The following is an 18,012-nucleotide window of genomic DNA, read 5'->3' as shown; positions in this document are numbered from 1 at the left end:
ACAATGAAATAATTTTTCCTCCCAAAGATTAAAGCGAACAGGGGGTGGGGTGGGAGGCAGGGAGGAAAATATGCAACAATGAATGAATGAATGAATGGAAATCCAAGTTCTCTATAAACTTTCATTAAAATTTCAATTAAAAAAGTTGAAAATAGTAGTGCCATTTCATCCAGCAATCACACTACATGATAAAAGATTAAAAAAAATTTATAGCTCCATATGCATGCTTAGAAAGCATAATCAACTCAATACGTCCAAATCTGAACCCTACCTGGATGCACCTCACTCTATTTCTAACCAAGTCTCTGTAAAGGGCACCAATGGTGACACTTGATACCTCCCTTTTCCTCTCTTATATATACAATCCATCAGCAAGTCTTAGTATTTCTAGTTCAGAAATATTTGTTGTTTGTTACTGTCAAGTCAACTCCATCTCCTAGTGATCCTGTGTACAACAAAACAAAACACTGCCCAATCCTCAGACTTTTTCACTTCAATTCCTGCTATGCAGTGCTCAGACCCATTGGTGTAGCAGTCCATCTTATTGAATGATGACGTTATACTCTACCAAGCATGATGTCATTTTCTAGGAAGTGGCACCAACTGATAACATGCTCCTAAGTATGTGATATGGAGTCTTGCCCTCCTTGCTTGTAACAAGTATTCTTGACATACTTCATCTAGATTTGTTTGCTCTTTTGCCAGTGTGGTATATTAGATTTTTTCACCAACACCACAATTAAAACACATCAATTATCCATCGCTCTTTCTTACTTATTGTTCAGTTTCATAGACACATAGAATGTAAATGAAAATACTGTGGCATGGGTCATGGTGAGGCTTAGTTTTGTTCTAAAAGTCACACTTGGTCTTTGGCTTTTTAAGGGACTCCTTTACAGAATATTTGACCAATGTAATATTGTTGATGTTGCTAAATGCCGTTGAGTCACAGACGACTCATAGCAACCCTAAGAATGAAAGACCTGAACATTTGTGTAACTTCGATGGTTTCTCCATGTTTATAGAGTTTCTGGAGGCAAGCCATTTTAGGAGTGGATGTCACACAAAAAGAAACAAACAAAAAACCAAGAATAAACACATATGTCTATGTCTTGGAGAAACTGCAGACAGAGTGCTACTTGGAGGTAAGGAAAGGGAAGCTTTGCCTCACATATTTTGTTCATATGGTTAAGAGAATCTTTTCCTTGGAAAAAGGTACATCATGTTTGGAAAGGTAAAGAGTCAGCCACTGATGAAAACCCTCAATGAGACAGATTGGCACAGTGGCTGCAGCTATGGGATCAAGTATATCCGAGATCACAAGGATGGCCCAGGATAAGACAGGGTTCAGGTGTCTTGTTCAGGGCTGCTATGAGTTATACTAGACTTAATAGTACTTAACTACAACAATAAATCCATCTACTTCTTTACATTTCCATTTTCAGGATTCCTAATAGGTTATCTAGAATGTTTTCATCACTAGTTAAGAAATATTATTGCTCTTCTACAATTTATTCTGCAAAATTAAATAGGCCAAACCATTTTTCTGCTTGAGTGGTATAAAATTTCTCATAGAAAAACATACAAATTCCTTACAATGGCTGATGACTAAACCTACCCTTCTGATTATGTCTTGAGCTGATGAGTTCCTCATTTACAAACTTTTCTCCATTATTACTTCCCTCCGCTTCTTGAAATACTAGCGACTTATTCCTATCTTTGTCTAGAATAGGTTTGCCCAGACTCTCTCCATAAATGACTCCTAACTATTTGGGGCTTAACTCAAGTGCCACTTCCTTTGAGAAATTGTGGCCACTGCTACAATTTAAACAATCTAAAGTATTGTTTCATGTGTCCTGTGAGAGAAGTCCTCGGAATCTCTACTACCTGAAGGACTTGTCAAAACATAAGATTCTGAGCCTCATTTCCAGAGTTTCAGAATCTGTAGTCTAGGGTGACAATCAAGAATTTTGTGTTACAAGTGTCCAGTTGAAGCTGATGCTGCTGGAACGATGCTTCAAGAATCACTGTTCTAGTACACCTGCAAAAAAAAGATGGGTAATCTCTCCCACGTGATTTACAGCCTCTGAAAATCTGATGGAGAGTCATCTTCAGATTGGTTCAGACTCAACAGCAATGAGTGTCATTAAAGAGTTCTAGTACACCACTCCTTTATTCCCCATTATCACATTTATTACAATCTGCAAATGTTGTATATATTGATTTTCTTGTAACTGTTGTCTTGAAAAGAAGAATTTCATTTCATTATTTGTGGTGTACACTTATAAGCCTTTGGCAAATAACACACACTTTAGCATAGGGGTTCTGGTGGGGTAGTCCCTAGGGAGTTGTGCTGCTACCACAAATGTCATACTTATCTGATTGTTTCAAATACACCAAAGGAGAAAAGGCTCCAAAGGAGAAAGATGAGCCATCTCCTCTCACGTGGCTATGAGTTACAACTGACTCAACAGTGATAAGAGAAAACATTTAAGAAAATCTGGATCCTTTTAGATTTCTTACTTAGGTGGCTAGGTCTGGGGGACAATGTCATCAACAAAGAAAAAAAGAGAAATAATACATTTGCATAAAAGAGACATTCCTTTTGGAATTAGTGATGTTTGACATCTCCTTAGAATCTCCAGAAGAAAATATCCAGAAATCATGGAGTAGCCTAAAGCTTCACAGAGAAACTGCAGAGAACATGTAAATGTTGGAGTCATTATCTATAATGCAAGGGAGCTCCGGTGGCCTAGAGGCTAAGGAGTAGAGCTGCCAACTAAAGGCAAAGAGTTCAAATCCATCAGCTGTTTCAAGGGAAAAAGATGGGCAATCTTCTCCTGTGTGATTCACAACCACTGAAAACCTGGTGGAGGGTCAGCTGTGAGTTGGTTCCAGTTTGATGGCACATAAAAATGACAACATTTACAATACAATAAATTCATAAATTGAGATTAAGTAGTCTCTCTTTTAGCTTGATATTTTTTGTCATAAATCTTGATTTTTTACATATTATTTTCATTTAAACCATTAATCAAATCTTTTTATTGGCTTGATATTGACAAAGGAAACTATCTTCATTAAGATCTCTCATATTTAAAGAGAAAAGTAACATACCAAGTGAAAAAATAATCATGAGAAATACATATGTCAAAGTAAATTTAACTTTGAAATTTTGGGTTTTTTTTAAAAGAGGGAAATCCTGACTTTATGTAAAAGGAGTCTTTTCACTTGCAAAATTTCTCTTTTTTCTTTTATAAAATCATTTCAGTATATGATCATAGATACAAAGAACTTTTTCTATATTGTCCTATACAGCACATTCTTATCCCAAGTGTATATATCTGGAATCTAAGGTCATATTCACAGGGAGAAATAAATGAGGTGTTTTGTAGAAACATGGGTAAATGACTTCTTAAATTATCTGAATATAATGTAGTTAAGAAAGTGTAACAACCATTTTGTTCTATGCACATATATATACACAAACCGCAGAAGTCGGTGAATGTGTTGACATGATTATATACAGTCAAATCAACTCAACAAGTCTCCCAAAATAACCCCATCAGCCAGGTTGTTTGTCTTGAGGAAAACAAAATTGCTGGCTTATTCACGTAGACGTTGTATAAAACTTACCATGTAAATGAAACGTCATAGTGGATACATGCAGATAAAGAAATTACCATATAGAGGTTACTTGTTCTCTAGCAGTTATTTGTAAATGCTTCAAATATTGTACCTATTTTATTTTGCATCTCACTTACTTAGAGCAGTTCTAAAGATATTCATTATATAAATGATGAAAAGAGTAACTAATTTAGGCCAACATAAAAGTTTTGAGAAAGAATTGACCATTTACCTGAGGTTAATCGCAACTGCTGCTCTGTAAGATCATCATCACAGGTCCTGGCTCCCAAAGAGGCCGTTTCTGTAGAGACCATCAGAGGTAAAGGTAATCAGTACTTCACATCCAGCTCTCAGATCACAACCAACAGCACAGTCACCCTAAGAATGCTAAGAATCAAATGCAGCTCAGTGAGACTCAGTACACATTACCTCATATTAACCAGCGAGGGCCGAAGTACATCCTACAAGTACTGAAGTTAGAATTAATACTGAATGAACAGTATCAGACAATAAGTCCAGCAATGGAGATACAGTATGGGGCCAGAAAAAAGAAATTCAGATCTTAACTCTCTACTATTTGGCTTAATGGCAAGAAGTTGCACTATCAACCCAAAGGCAAGCAATTTGAATCCACCAGCTACTCCATGGGACAAAGATGGGCAGTTTCTTCCTGTGCTATTTACTGCCTCTGAAAACCTACTGGATGGTCAGCTATGATTTGTTTGTGACTCGATGATACATAACAACAACAACATGGATGATAGGTTTAAACAGAATGGGTAGAAAATTGTATACCTAGCTTCTTATTGTGTGCTGTGGAGTCAGAATCAACTCACAGCTGGCCCTTCAACAGGTTTTCAGAGGCAGTAAATTTCATGGGAAGAGACTGCCCATCCTTATCCACCAAAGCACCTAGTGGATTTGAACTGCATGCCTCTGGAGTTGCAACACAGCTCCTTACCAGTGGGCCACGGAGCTCCACTAGATTATAGAATTACTCATCATTCTGCAATCTCAAAGGCATGAAGTTCAAATCCACTAGCAACTCTGGTAGAAGGATGGGCAATCTCCTCCTGTCAGATTTACCGCCTCTAAAAACCCACTGGAGGGTCAGCTATGGGTCAGTTCCAACTCAAGGGACTACAACAATGATGTTATTGACATACTAAATAAATGATGACCATAAGGCAGCAAATAAAGAAATAAAAATAATATTAACTGATAGCTTATGTGACAAGCCAAAGCAAACATCTAAATACTTGAGGTGAGATGTTTAAAAATAAATAGGTCACAAAGTTGTCTACTTCTTTATTCTGATCCTTCATGTCAGCTCTCACGAAGTAGAACTGGAGCAGAACTGGCAAAGACTCGCTGCTTTGTTAAAGTCAACACACTCCAAACAAATAATTTTACTTCCATCTAAGCAAACCCTTATTTGTTTCAGGCTGTAGTTACCAGATTAACTATCTCTGAAATAGAAGAAGAAACAAAACACCTTGACCACAAAAATAATCTTCAATCACATGTTCTTTCTCTACACTGAGTAATCACATATTCTGGATTCCATTTTCAATGATATTTTGTCATGTGTCTCCTTATATATCTTCTATCATCTTCTCTTGCCTGACAATTTCAATCCCTTCACCAAAAAAAAAAAAAAATTCAATCCCTCCATAGTAGTCCGTAGACTACTATGATACCTTTGGTATCTCAGCCTAGTCTTTTATAATTTCTATAAAATTAATCACTTCAGAATACACAATTCTTTCACTACAAATGATAGCTCTAAATTTTTCTACTTATAGAACCTTGAGTCAACTTTTTACCTTTCTTAACCCTAACTACTTTCATTTGTATAGGAAAGACAAGATGATGTAAGTCATAAATACTTGAAAATAAAAATAAATACAAATAAAGGTACAATGGGATAGATTTCAAAGTCCTAAAGGATGATATCTTAATGATGCTTGAAGAAAGGTACTCTATCCCACAACTCTTGAACTGTTAGAATCTTATTTATGAGAAATTTATTTTTAGTCAGGGGTCTCGCTAGTAGATTTTGAAACTTAAACAAATAATTAACCTTGAAAATAAAAGTCCACACCAAAGTACTATTGTTTCACTTACTGTATTTTTATTTATACAAGCAAAACTTTTGATCTTTGCCAGCAATGTTTTTAAAAATAACACAATCCTAATAAGACTCAGTGTCTCTCCCACCCATCATTAAGTTTTCTTTTACCTAGATCTTAAGTGCAACTTTTGCTCCCTCAAGAACTAAATACATTTCAAATTTCCTCTAAAAAAATGATGATGAGTGCAAGTTTGCACAGTATATTAGGTTTCCACACAATAATTCATATATATAGACATTAATGCTATCATCCAGAGGACTATCTATCTGTATTTCATTGACTATGCAAAGGCATTTGACTGTGTGGATCATAGCAAACTGTGGCTGACTCTGAGAAGAATGGGAATCCCAGAACACTTGATTGTGCTAATGTGAAATGTATTCTTGGACCAAGAGATAGTTGTCATAACAGAGCAAGAAAACACTGCATAGTTCAAAATTGGAAAGGGCGTATGCCAGGGATGTGTCCTGTCTCCATACCCTTTCAACCTGTACGCAGAACAGATTATCCGGGAGGCTGAGCTCTATGAGGAGAAATGTGGGGTCAAGATTGGTGGAATATCTATCAACAACCTGCGTTATGCAGATGACACAACACTGCTTGCTGAAACTGAGGAGGACCTGAAGTGCTTGTTGCAGAGGCCCAAGGACTGCAACCTTCAATATGGATTGAGACTCAATGTCAAGAAGACAAAGATTCTCACTACTGGACCAACTGGAAGCATCAGGATGGATGGTGAAGAGATTGAGATTGTACACAGCTTTAGTTTGCTTGGCTCCACAGTCAACAGTCTTGGCACCAGCAGCCAGGAAATTATGGCACCAGCAGCCAGGAAATTAAGACATATTGCAATGGGAAAGTCTGCAGCTAGGGACTTCTCCAAAGTACTGAAGAACAATGGTGTCTCTCTGGAGACTAAGGTGCATCTGATGCAGGCCATGGTCTTTGCAATCACTTGTTATGCATCAGAGAGTTGGACAATGACCAAGGAGGATAGAAGGAGAATTAATGCCTTTGAGCTATGGTACTAGAAAAGAGTATTGAGGGTACCATGGACTGCTAGGAAAACAAACAGATTCACCCTGGAGAGGGTGAAGCCGGGCTGTTCCTTGGAGGCAAGGATTCTGAGGCTCCATCTAACATACTTTGGACTTGTTGTAAGGAGGGACTGGTCCTTAGAGAGGGACATCATGAGGTGGATTGATTTAGTGACTGAGGTGATTGGGGTGGGTGGATTGGAGACAGTGTGATTGGCACAGGACAGAGCAGGGGTTAGAGCTATTGTACATACGGTCGCTATGAGATACAAGCAACTCAACAGCACATAACAACAACAACGCTATCTATCATCCACAATGGTACTTGCACTCTTCATACTTCACTGTGAGTCTCACTGCCATTAATCCTTCTATCCTACCTCTTCCTGCATTTTGAGCATTGTCCCTAGGGAAAAGCTGTCCTTTATTAACTCGATTGTTTTAAGAAGTGGTTAACTTCTTGATGTTTGGTCAAGTTCTAGGAATGTTTATTGTTTGGCAGAAAATTGAGGTACTTCTCAGTTTTGTTTCAGGTTCAAAAGGTAACTAAGGGTCACAGTCTTAGAATTACACAAATGGTTTGAAATTAATCAAGGAAGAAGTAATTCACCCACAGTTCTTGCTTATAAATCCAAGAGTAACTACCAAACAAAGTACAACATTGACCAGACCACTGTGTATTAAGTAGTCCACTCAAGCATCCCTATCTACTTTGAATGTCTTTTGTTCTTCTCTTTTTAAATTCCTATTGTTCTTTCAAAATCGAAAGCAAGTCCCCCAGCAATTAGCCTACATATGTATCATCACTTACTGCAATGTTTTATGACAATTTCACATGATACATATATATTTCCTTCATAAACAGAAATGTTCAAAAGCAAATTTTCATCCTCACAAATGCTCCACTATGAACAGAGTGAAGTATATCAATGTTACCCAGGCTACTTATTTAAAAATACTTCTGTACACCCCATATTCTGATGCAGATAAATGTCAGGGTGAAAATTTTGCAAAAGCTCCCAACAGTCCTAGAACTCTAAATTCAGACCTATTTCAAGATATCGAACAGATGCAAGACCTCTTATATATGTATATGTGTGTGTGTGTGTGTGTAAAATTATTTTTCTATAACACATCTAATTTATTAAAAGATTTTTAGTCTTTATTTTAGTATGCACACATACATTCACTTCATTATATCCCATGGATTTGTACAAATAGATACCAGAAGTATCTCAGTTAATGTGATCAAATGACTGCTACTCATTCAATATGACTAAAAATAAAAATAAAATAATTCTACTGAGGTTACAAATGTTTTAAAAATGACAATTATTGAGTGCAAAGTTATTTGCCTATGAACAATCATTTAAGCCTCATATTACAATGGTGTAATCATTAGTCCTTATTTTACTAATAAGGAAAACAAGGCTTAAAGAGGAGATGACATTCTGGCCTAGGCCATCAAATTAGAGCCAGGAATCGAACCCAAGAATGCCTGGTAAGATTCTCTTCAAATTTCAATGTGTCCAGCTATAAAATTTCAATGTGTCCAGCTATAATACTACAGCATTTGAGAGCTTACAAAGATTTTCCTAAATTTGATTAAGGTCAACACTGACTATGGGAGGCAAAAGGCAGCGACTTGTCAGTTGTTGTTGAGTATCATCAAGTCAGAACTGATCCATAACTGACCCTCCAGTGAGCTCTGAGAGGCAGTTAATTGCTCGTGAGGAGATCGTCCATCCTTTTCCTGCAGAGATTCCCACTGCCAGATCTGAACCTTGTACCTTTGGGATTGCAGCAAAGATTCTTACCAGTAGGCCACCAGAGTAGTTGTGTTAAAACTGATAGTTCATAAAGCATTTACATTCCTTGATTATAAGGAGTAATCAAATTACAGTTGATGCCACTGGACAGTGAGTTAAGAAAAGGAAAGAAATGTCAAAACCAGAAACGGTCATTTAATCTCACAAATTAGGTCATGTGACTCTTGGAGAATGCTCCAACAAGGGTGAATTGTGCAGTTTCATGAAAGAATGTAGCTCAGTGTGCTATAGTACTCTTTTTATATTCTCAACAACGCTGTTCCATTTATACAAACGGTATAAATATTTTAATAAAAGAGCTTTTAACTTATCAAATGAGCTGATTAATCTATACTTTTCTGCTTGTGTAAAATGAAATGTTTAAACCTAGTAATGATACATCACATCTTGCAATATTTTACTTTAATAATTGTTCTGTAATAACAAATCTGACTGCTGTTAACACGGTCTCTTCTGCTGGTTATTTAATTAGATTACTAATTTGCGTTCTCTAGCACCTGACCTTTCTTATTTAACACTATTTCAAAATATTATCATTGACTTAGTTTATCCACTGTCACACATTATCCTGTCAATTTGGTGATAACATTTCAAAATTGATTCCAAGTTACTCTGTTTTTATTAGCACATTTTGTTAATAAAATTGGCAGCATTTTCTGCGGGATAGTGTATTGATTATCATAATCATTGTTATCAACAACATTATTTTATAGAGTATTTTTCTGTGCCAGGTAATGATTGATGTTATGTATAAACATTCCAAAAAAAAGCCAGCAAGTGGTAGAGTCAGAGAAAGTTCTCTTAACCATCATGGTATTCTCTTAACCAATATAGTATTAACCATATTGTTGAAATAATACAACTATCTCTACATTAGCCGTAAGATTATTTCTACTGCTCAATTTCCTCATTAGTCTGAGATCTGTTAATGACATCTTTTCTTATCCTGACCCAACTGATTACATTTTAAAAGTCAAAGATTAACCTCTAAATTTTTAAGTGGTTCCCCTATGTTTGCCAACCCAAGGCTGCACATTTCTGGTGGTTCAAAATCCAAAGGAGCTTCAAAGGAGCGAGATGGGCCATCTCTCCACACTGATTTGGTAACCCAAGGGAGGGTTAGCTCTAATTCAGCTCTGATTCAACAGCAATGAGAAAGATTTCTTTTAAGTGTAAGACTCAATGTCTTCATGGCTTTCACTTTCTTGAACTGCTGATTCCATTCAAAAAAATGAGACTGCCAAATACGCCAAGAATGCACACTTTGAAGAGGATAAAATTGATGAATGGGAAATTTAAAAGATTATAGAGCTCTGTGTTCATCAAAACCTTTTTCCAAAAAGGTGAAAAGAAATCTTCTGTCTGGGAACAAACATTTGGCAAAGCCATCTCAGACAAAGGTCGCATAACAAAAGTTTACAAAATATTCCTGGGCCTCCAGGAGAAAAAGATTGATAATACAATTACAAAATGGGCAAGAGACATGGAAGGACTTTTCATTGAGGAAGATATTAGAATGGCCAACAGACACATGAAAAAATGCTCAAAATAACTGACAATTGAGCTCTGGTGGCCTAGTGGCAAGACACGGCCCTGCAGCCCCAGAGGTACATGGTTCAAATCCACCAGATGCTCTGCTGAAGAAGGAGCGACAATGTCCTCCTGTACCAGTCAGATCTGATTTGGTGGTACACATAAAAAGTAATAATAATAAAGTAAAATAAAAAACATTAAAAAAATAACTGGCAATAAGAGATGCAAATCAAAACCACAAGAAGACACCATCTCACTCCAAGATTAATGGCAAAGTTTAACAGGACAGCAAGTAATAAATGTTGGAGAAGGTTTTGTGAGATAGGAACTCATATATTGTTGGTGGGATTGTAAAATGGTACAACCACTCTGGAAAGCAGTCTAGCATTTCTTCATAAGGCTGAACACAGATTCCATATGACCCAGCTATTCCACTGCTTGGAATATATTCGAAGAAAAAAGGAAACCGAGGCACAAACACCAATGTTCATAGCAGTGTTATTTATAACTGCAAGAATATGGAAACTGCCCAAATGCCGAACTACAATCGAAGGGATTGTGACATTATGGTACATTCACATGGTGGAATACTATGCAGCACACAGGAGCAATGACTTTGCATATTACTTCCTAACTTGGAAGAGACTGGAGAGCATTTTGCTAAGTGAACTAACTCAGTTCCATAAGGACAAATACTATATAAGACTATCACTGTAGAATGTCTAGGAGGCTCTAAGGTGGGGAGGGGGGAGCAGCTGGATGAGGGCGGGTAGGGTGTGGTGGGTGCTTAATCACAGGGTTGCACAATTTGATGGGTGGAGGGAGGAGTGAGTAAAGTAAAGGGGAAAGATCTGGTGTGAAAAACAATGTGAAAAACAAACTTTGTAAGTTAGTCAGTATTGTTGTTGTTATGTGCTATTGAGTCGCCTGCAACTCATAGTGACACCATGTACAACAGTCCTAAACCCTGCTCTGTCCTGTGCCAATCTTACTGTCTCTGACACACCTACACCCATTACCCCAGTGACTGAATCAATCCATCTCATTGAGGGTCTTCCTCTCCTGCACTGTCCCTCCACCCTTACAAGCATGAAGTCCCTCTCCAAGGACTGATCCCGCCTTGCAACATGTTCAAAGTATATCAGATAAATCTTCAGAATCCTTGTCTCCAGGGAGCAGCCTGGCTTCACCCTCTCCAAGACGAACTTGTTTGTTCAATACTCTTCTCCAGCACCAAAGCTCACAGGCATCAACTCTCTTTCTATCATCCCTAGTCATTGTCCAGCTCTCTGATGCATAGCAAGTAATGGCAAAGACTATGGTCTCTATCAGGCATATCTTGGGCTCCAGACTGACATCATTGCTCTTCAGTACTTTGGAGAGGTCTCTGACAACAGTCTTTTCCAATGAAATTCATCTTTTAACTTTCTGGTTGCTGGTACCAAGAGTGTTGATTGTAGAGCCAAGCAAACTGAAGCTATCAACAATCTCAATTTCTTCACCATGTATCTGCCAATTTGGCCAAATCTTTGTTTTCTTGATGTTGAGCTTCAATCTATATTGAAGGCTGCAGTCCCTGACCTTCTGCAGCAAGCACTTCAGGTTCTCCTCAGTTTCAGCAAGCAGGGGTGTTTCATCTGCCTAACGCAGATAGTTGATGAGTCTACCTCCAATCCTGAAGCCACATTTCTCCTCATAGAGCCCAGCCTCCCAGATAATCTGTTCCACATATAGATTGAAAAGATATGGAGATACATCCCTGATGCACACCCTTCCCAATTTTGAACCATGCAGTGTTTCCTTGCTCTGTTCTGACAAGTGCCTCCTGGGCCAAGCAAAGGTTTTACAAAAGCACAATCAAGTGTTCTGGGATTCCTATTTTTCTCAGAATCAGCAACAGTTTGTTGTGATACACACACACAAACCAGTATAGAATAATAATTTTTAGCATATCTATCTTATTACTTCTTTTTATCTCTTAATATGAGTAACATTTATTTTTGTACACAAACCTACAACTTTCTGAGACATTTCTGTTCAAAAATTATCAAGTTCTTAGAAAGATGCAGATGAGATGGACTGACACGATAACAGGAGTAATGAGGGTAGCTCATATGTCAGAGGCAATAAGACTGGCTCAGGATAGAACACAGTTCATAGCATAGGGTCGCTATAAGTCATTGTTGACTCCATGGCACACAACAACAACAACAACTGAAATAATATTTAAGGAAAAAAGAGCTATGTCTACTACAACACTAATGATTACAGAAGGTCCTGATATTTTATAATTTTGAATCAGTTTAAATATATAGGCAAAAAGCTATAAGTTTCAGGTCTTTTGTTGTGCTTTGGGAATAAATCCCAAATGTACCTAATGATTTCAACAGCCATGGGCTGGTTTTTGGGTTTTGGTTGCTTTTTTTAAAAAAATATATTCTTATAAACAAAATTTAAGAAAGATTCAGTATAAGCAAAGTGACAGCTGGAATTTAAAACTTCAATTTGAAATTATAACACAAAGGTTGAATTTGCCTTTAAGATTGCCTACAACCTACCCACACCCACTGACTTAATACAGTATACAAGAAGGCATATCACTATCCTCAGTAAAATGTTTAGCATAATATGATAAATATAGCACTTAAATACAGCAAGGAATAGAAAAATAACTATTACAACTATTTCTGCAATCTCATAAAAAATATAAACTCAAATTTAGTTCTTTGTACTTGAGAATAATGGAGCTGTTTTACATAGGATCGCTGTGAGTCGCAGGTGATTTGATGACACATAACAACAACAACTAGAGAGTAAGAGTAAATTTTGTAGGATACAATCCACAGGTTTCAAAACAATCTGCATTCCCTATCCTTCTTACACCCAAGCTCCTCTATTATGCTTGACCTCATTTCCCACTGTATGACTTTCATTAAATGATAGTTTAGAGACCTTGTGAATACAAAAGAGTATATATTTGTAGGGTTTGCAGACAGCTGCTAACCAAAAGGCTGGTTGGAGTCTATCCTCTATACAGAGGAGCCTAGGGAAAATGATTTAGTGATCTACTTCCAAAACCATCAGGCACTGAAAACCCAATGGAACACAGTTCTACGATGACACTTACTAGCTCACCACAGGTTAGAATATACTCATAGCAACTGATGGTAAATTTCAAAACAATATTCAAAATAAAATTTATTGCTGTTGAGTTGGACATGATTCATAACTGACCCTCTAGCGGGTTTTCTGAGCCTGTAAATCACATGTAAAAGACTGCCCATCTTTCTCCTAGGAAACAGATGGTGAATTCAAAGCTCTCACCTTTAGGTTCACAGTGCAACTAGGCCTAGTCCACTAGGCCATCAGAATATTTACTAGAGACTTGTTAAGTGTCAGTCATGTGACATGTATTTTCTTATTCAATCTTCATAACAAACTTGCAAGAGACAAAGTGTTACTTTTTATGGAACATATATCAAAACCTAAGAGAACGGTTTTTCTTGGTGGATTCTCCACCCACCCACTCCACCCCCACCCCAAAGACCCAGGTTGCCTGTGGAATTCTGAGGTTCTGCACTCTCTGCTGGACAGTGCTGCCCGTGGGCATCCCTAGGACTCCAGGGCCTGGGGATAGGGCAACTTCAAAGCTTCTACATCCTGAAAAAAATGTTTAGATCCTACGTAACAAATGATATATGATCAATATTTGAATAATATGTCAAAATAATAAATCTCTCTTAATTTTACCAGGCACTGTATAAAGGAGCTCTGGTGCTTTAGTGGCAAGAAATTGTGCTATCAACCCAAGGGCACACAACTCAAATCCACCATCTGCTCCATGGGGGAGAGACTGGCAACCTCCTCCAATATAATTTACTAACCCTGAAAGTCCACTGGTGAGTCAGCTATGAGGTGGTTTAATTCAATGACAATGAACAGCACAACTGCGAAAGTAAAGTAATTCTTCAGATAAAGCAATTTTGCAATTGCAAATTGTTTACCATAATTTTCTCCATTCTTATCCTATGCCATTATACATTATTTTCTTCTGAAAGTCCGAGCAACTCAGCAATGAATTTCTTTTTAATAACTAAGCATCATCTTTGTAGACCTTCTGTATGTTCTTTCAATTATTTCTAAACAACAGACTCACCTATAAGGTGGCCAATAACAATAAATGGAATGATAGACGTATAAAGTTAATAAAAAAAAAGCAGCAGTTAACCAACGATAAAGCTCACGAAGGCAGAATGGGGAAGGATAGAAGGCTTAATGGAAATGCGAATTGCAGGGAAGAAGTGGAAGAATAATTTTTTTAGTATTACAAATAATGTCATAAAATAAAAACCATTATCAACTCAACTCATTGCCTTTGAGCTGGAATTGATTCAGATGACCCTCTGGTGTGTTTTCAGAAGGCTATAAATTACATGGGAGGAGACGGCTCATCTTTCTTCTATGGAGTTGTTGGTAGATTTGAATCACAGGAGAGGTGCTACCTTTGAACTAGCAGTGCAAATCTATATAAGGCTAGGCTATCCAAGCTTCTTAAAGGTTGAATGGTAAACTAAATTTCTTTGTGAACTTTTACTCAAATCACGCACCAGAAACATTCCTTCTAGACAATCACAGGTTGAAGAACAAAGAATGCTTCAGTGTCAACTATTGGAATAGGACTAGATAGGTAATATTTTTCATTCTCTAAAAAGCAAAGCTTCTTTGTTCTGCACTGTCTAGTTTCACTCAGGAGTTTTCTCTAAGTGAGAGAGTACCTCTTGGGACCTTCTAGGTCAGGAATGTGTGATTACATCTTTCTGTTTCTTGAGTCATCTATGAATTCAATGTAAAAGCCCTCAAAAAGAATTACAGTAGTCCCTGAAACCAAATAGTGTCACTAATTATGCACTTTCTTAATGACAATTTATAGTACTACTGCTGAAGCATTTTTCATAAATTTACTAAACTTTAATATATCTCCAAATAAGATTCTGCTCTCTTTCCACTTGCTTTGAGATTAAAATATCAGGTTTCACCTCTCAAATCTGAAGATAACATGGCATTTCTATGCAGCAACCGAATGTCCTATGGGATTTGTTATAAACTCCCTTTATATTGTCTAGAATAATTTTCATTTCTCAGCACATTGTGTTGGTTTTGATAAGCTACCCATCAATATATGAGACACCTGGTCCCAAACGATCCTTTCTCACTAACAGCCTTGGCTCATGTTAAGCAGGGCTCTTTTTTGTCATCCCTTTGCTTCCAGCTCATAGGTAGTTTTTAATTTTTTAACATCTTTACCTTCTTTCCCACAAACCAATTACTATTGAGTGATCACCAGGCCTTTCTCCTTCCTGCTAGCTGCTGGACACATAAGCACTTCCACAACCCAAGGACTTCTTTACACTCTTCAGTTACCAAGTTTTCTTGGCAACCTTTTAGTAGGTCAAAAGTTTTTTGTTTTTTTTTTTTTAAAATAGTTGGGCATCCAGTAGTAGGTATTTTTTCACAAGCTTCTTTAACCCTTTCAAAGACTCCATGCAAAGCTATCAATTACTCTCAGGAAGTTGAATTGCTTTTTGTCAGTCATGTGATTTGGCTGGTGCATTTTCAGGAAGTTTTTGTACTTAGGGTGTCATCGTCTATTATTAATAGACACCTCCTTCAAAGATTTCACTGTTTTTAAAATGACTGCAAAGATTTTAGAGTGGGATAAGTTTTACAATTCTTCAACAGTTTCTGCAGTCTCTAATGATTTATGATTCCCATTAGATTATTTGTATTAGATTCAATGTGACATGTGTATGTGTGTTTGTGATTGATTTGAAACCACTTTCCATAAAGCCATCATTTGATTTCTGTGGTTGAGAATCACAGTAAGTAACTTCTGTTTTAAGATAATGGTAATAATGGTCAACTTATTTTTAACTATCTGGGATGCATTCTTCTTGCTTGAAAAGCATGAGTACACAAAGAAAAAGGGTGAGATAATAGTGACATAACAAAAAGCCCATTTTTATTATGATTATATGATCGTATGTTGCTCAAGCATATTGAATACTCCTGGGTAGATAATTATGAGAGGAAAAAAAGAACCCGAAATATTGTTAAAACCCAATTCAACTCCACAACTTTCTAATTAGCTGACTCTGAGCAAGTTACTACACCTCTTTGGCATTTAGAGTCCTTTATGTGACCATGGGATTCAGAATCCTGTACACCACCATGGAAACAAAAGTAGCCGGATTTCAAAGTGGTAATATAGAGGAAAGTTAAAGAATATGAAGCATCTAGCTCTGGAGGGTGCTGCACTGCTAACCGACAGACATGTTTCTCTGGTCAGTTTGATTCCACAAGTTGCTCTATAGGAGAAAAATGGGCAGCTTCTTTCTGTTGAGATTTAGAGCCGTGAAAATCCAATGAAAGGCTGCTGTAAGTCAGAAGTTCTCTTATGGCAGTGAGTTTGACATTTTTTACTACTGAATAAGTAGCAGTTATACTCATAAACTGTTCTGCCCTCCCTCTGAACTATCTCACTAAACATGAGTTATTCAAAGAAAAGACTACACCAATTTGAGATTCTGACTTTTCTGATTATAATTTTTACACATAATCTCTATTTTTTTGTACAACAGTTAATTTAGGGCTCTGATTGCCTAGTGGCAAAAAGCTCCACTACAATCCTGAAGGCAAGAGGTTCAAGGTCACCAGCTGTTCCTTGGGAGAAGGATGGGCAATCTCCTCCTCTGTGATTAACTGCCTCTGAAAGCCTGCCAGATGGTCAGCTTTGAGTTTCTTCTAACTTGATGGTACATGACAACGAACAACAAGGCTTTTAAAATCTTACTATTATTTTGGAATTAGCAAATAGTAATAGACAAAATATTTGCTTCCTAAGTATTGTAGTTGAAAGCTGCGCTGCAATCCCAAAGAAATGTGGTTCGAGGCCACCAGCCACTCCACAGGGGAAAGATGGGCACTCTCCTCCCATGTGAACCGTCTCTGAAAATGCTCTGGAGCTGTGGGTCAATTCCAACTCAACAGAATACAACAGCAAGAAGAAGCATATTTCACTCACACTGTAATAAAAGTAGTATCTGTACCAAGAGATAAAGACTTCTCTTTATGCAAATGGCATGGCCATTTTCAAAACTTTGCAAGACTAGTTATGTTAATACAAAGCAAGTCTTTTTTTTAAAATTACTTTGAAGAGGGAGATCATTTCCTCTGCCACTTTAAATCTCATCATCACCTCTTTATTAAAAAAAAAAATTGGCAAGAAGTCACAATCTCAAACTATAGAGATCTGCAAATGTGGCTATGTCCAAAACTCTAGAAATCTCCATCTGTACACAAACATTGACTTTAACCAATTTTCTTGATTATTCCTTACACTGTGGAAGTTACCTGACTTGTCTGCCCTACTGAACATGTCATTATTTTACAAGACACTTGTGTTTCTCCAAAGCCATCCATTAATAAATTAAAGATAATATTTTAGAGCTTCCATGAAGGCAACAGTAAAATAGTAAAAGTGCTAATTAATGAATTAAATCCATGATTTCAAGTTGTGTAAACATAAATAGATCTATCAGCATTTTAAGAAGCCCTGGTGGTAAAGTGAGGACCTGAAATTTGAATCACCGATCGTTAGATAGGAGAAAAATACACCATCACCTCCTGTCAAACTTGCAGCCTCAGAAACTCAATGGAGGGCCTCCTCTATATGTCAATATCAATTCAATAGCAGTGGATTTACTAGTATCTTACAGTCAGTCTTCTCATCTATAAATGGATACAAAATTACTTTCTCTTTGTCATACTGAAGCATTGTGAATATGAAGTAAA

General features: G+C 37.1%; 1 protein-coding gene across 1 annotated transcript in view; it reads right to left on the bottom strand.

Moving 5' to 3' along the window:
• Positions 1–18,012, bottom strand: part of ZFHX4 (zinc finger homeobox 4) — a 242,312-nt gene that overhangs the window by 44,578 nt on the left and 179,722 nt on the right. Inside the window, exon 4 of the mRNA XM_006880542.1 lies at positions 3,860–3,928. Within this exon, the coding sequence (XP_006880604.1) occupies positions 3,860–3,928 (69 nt within the window). The remainder of the gene's footprint in view (positions 1–3,859; positions 3,929–18,012) is intronic.

The sequence above is a fragment of the Elephantulus edwardii genome, unplaced genomic scaffold, assembly GCF_000299155.1.
Source record: "Elephantulus edwardii isolate Elephantulus edwardi_28Jun2011 unplaced genomic scaffold, EleEdw1.0 scaffold00008, whole genome shotgun sequence".
Taxonomy (NCBI): domain Eukaryota; kingdom Metazoa; phylum Chordata; class Mammalia; order Macroscelidea; family Macroscelididae; genus Elephantulus; species Elephantulus edwardii.
Note: the sequence above shows the minus strand (reverse complement) of the source record. Positions and strands in the feature narration are given on the sequence as shown.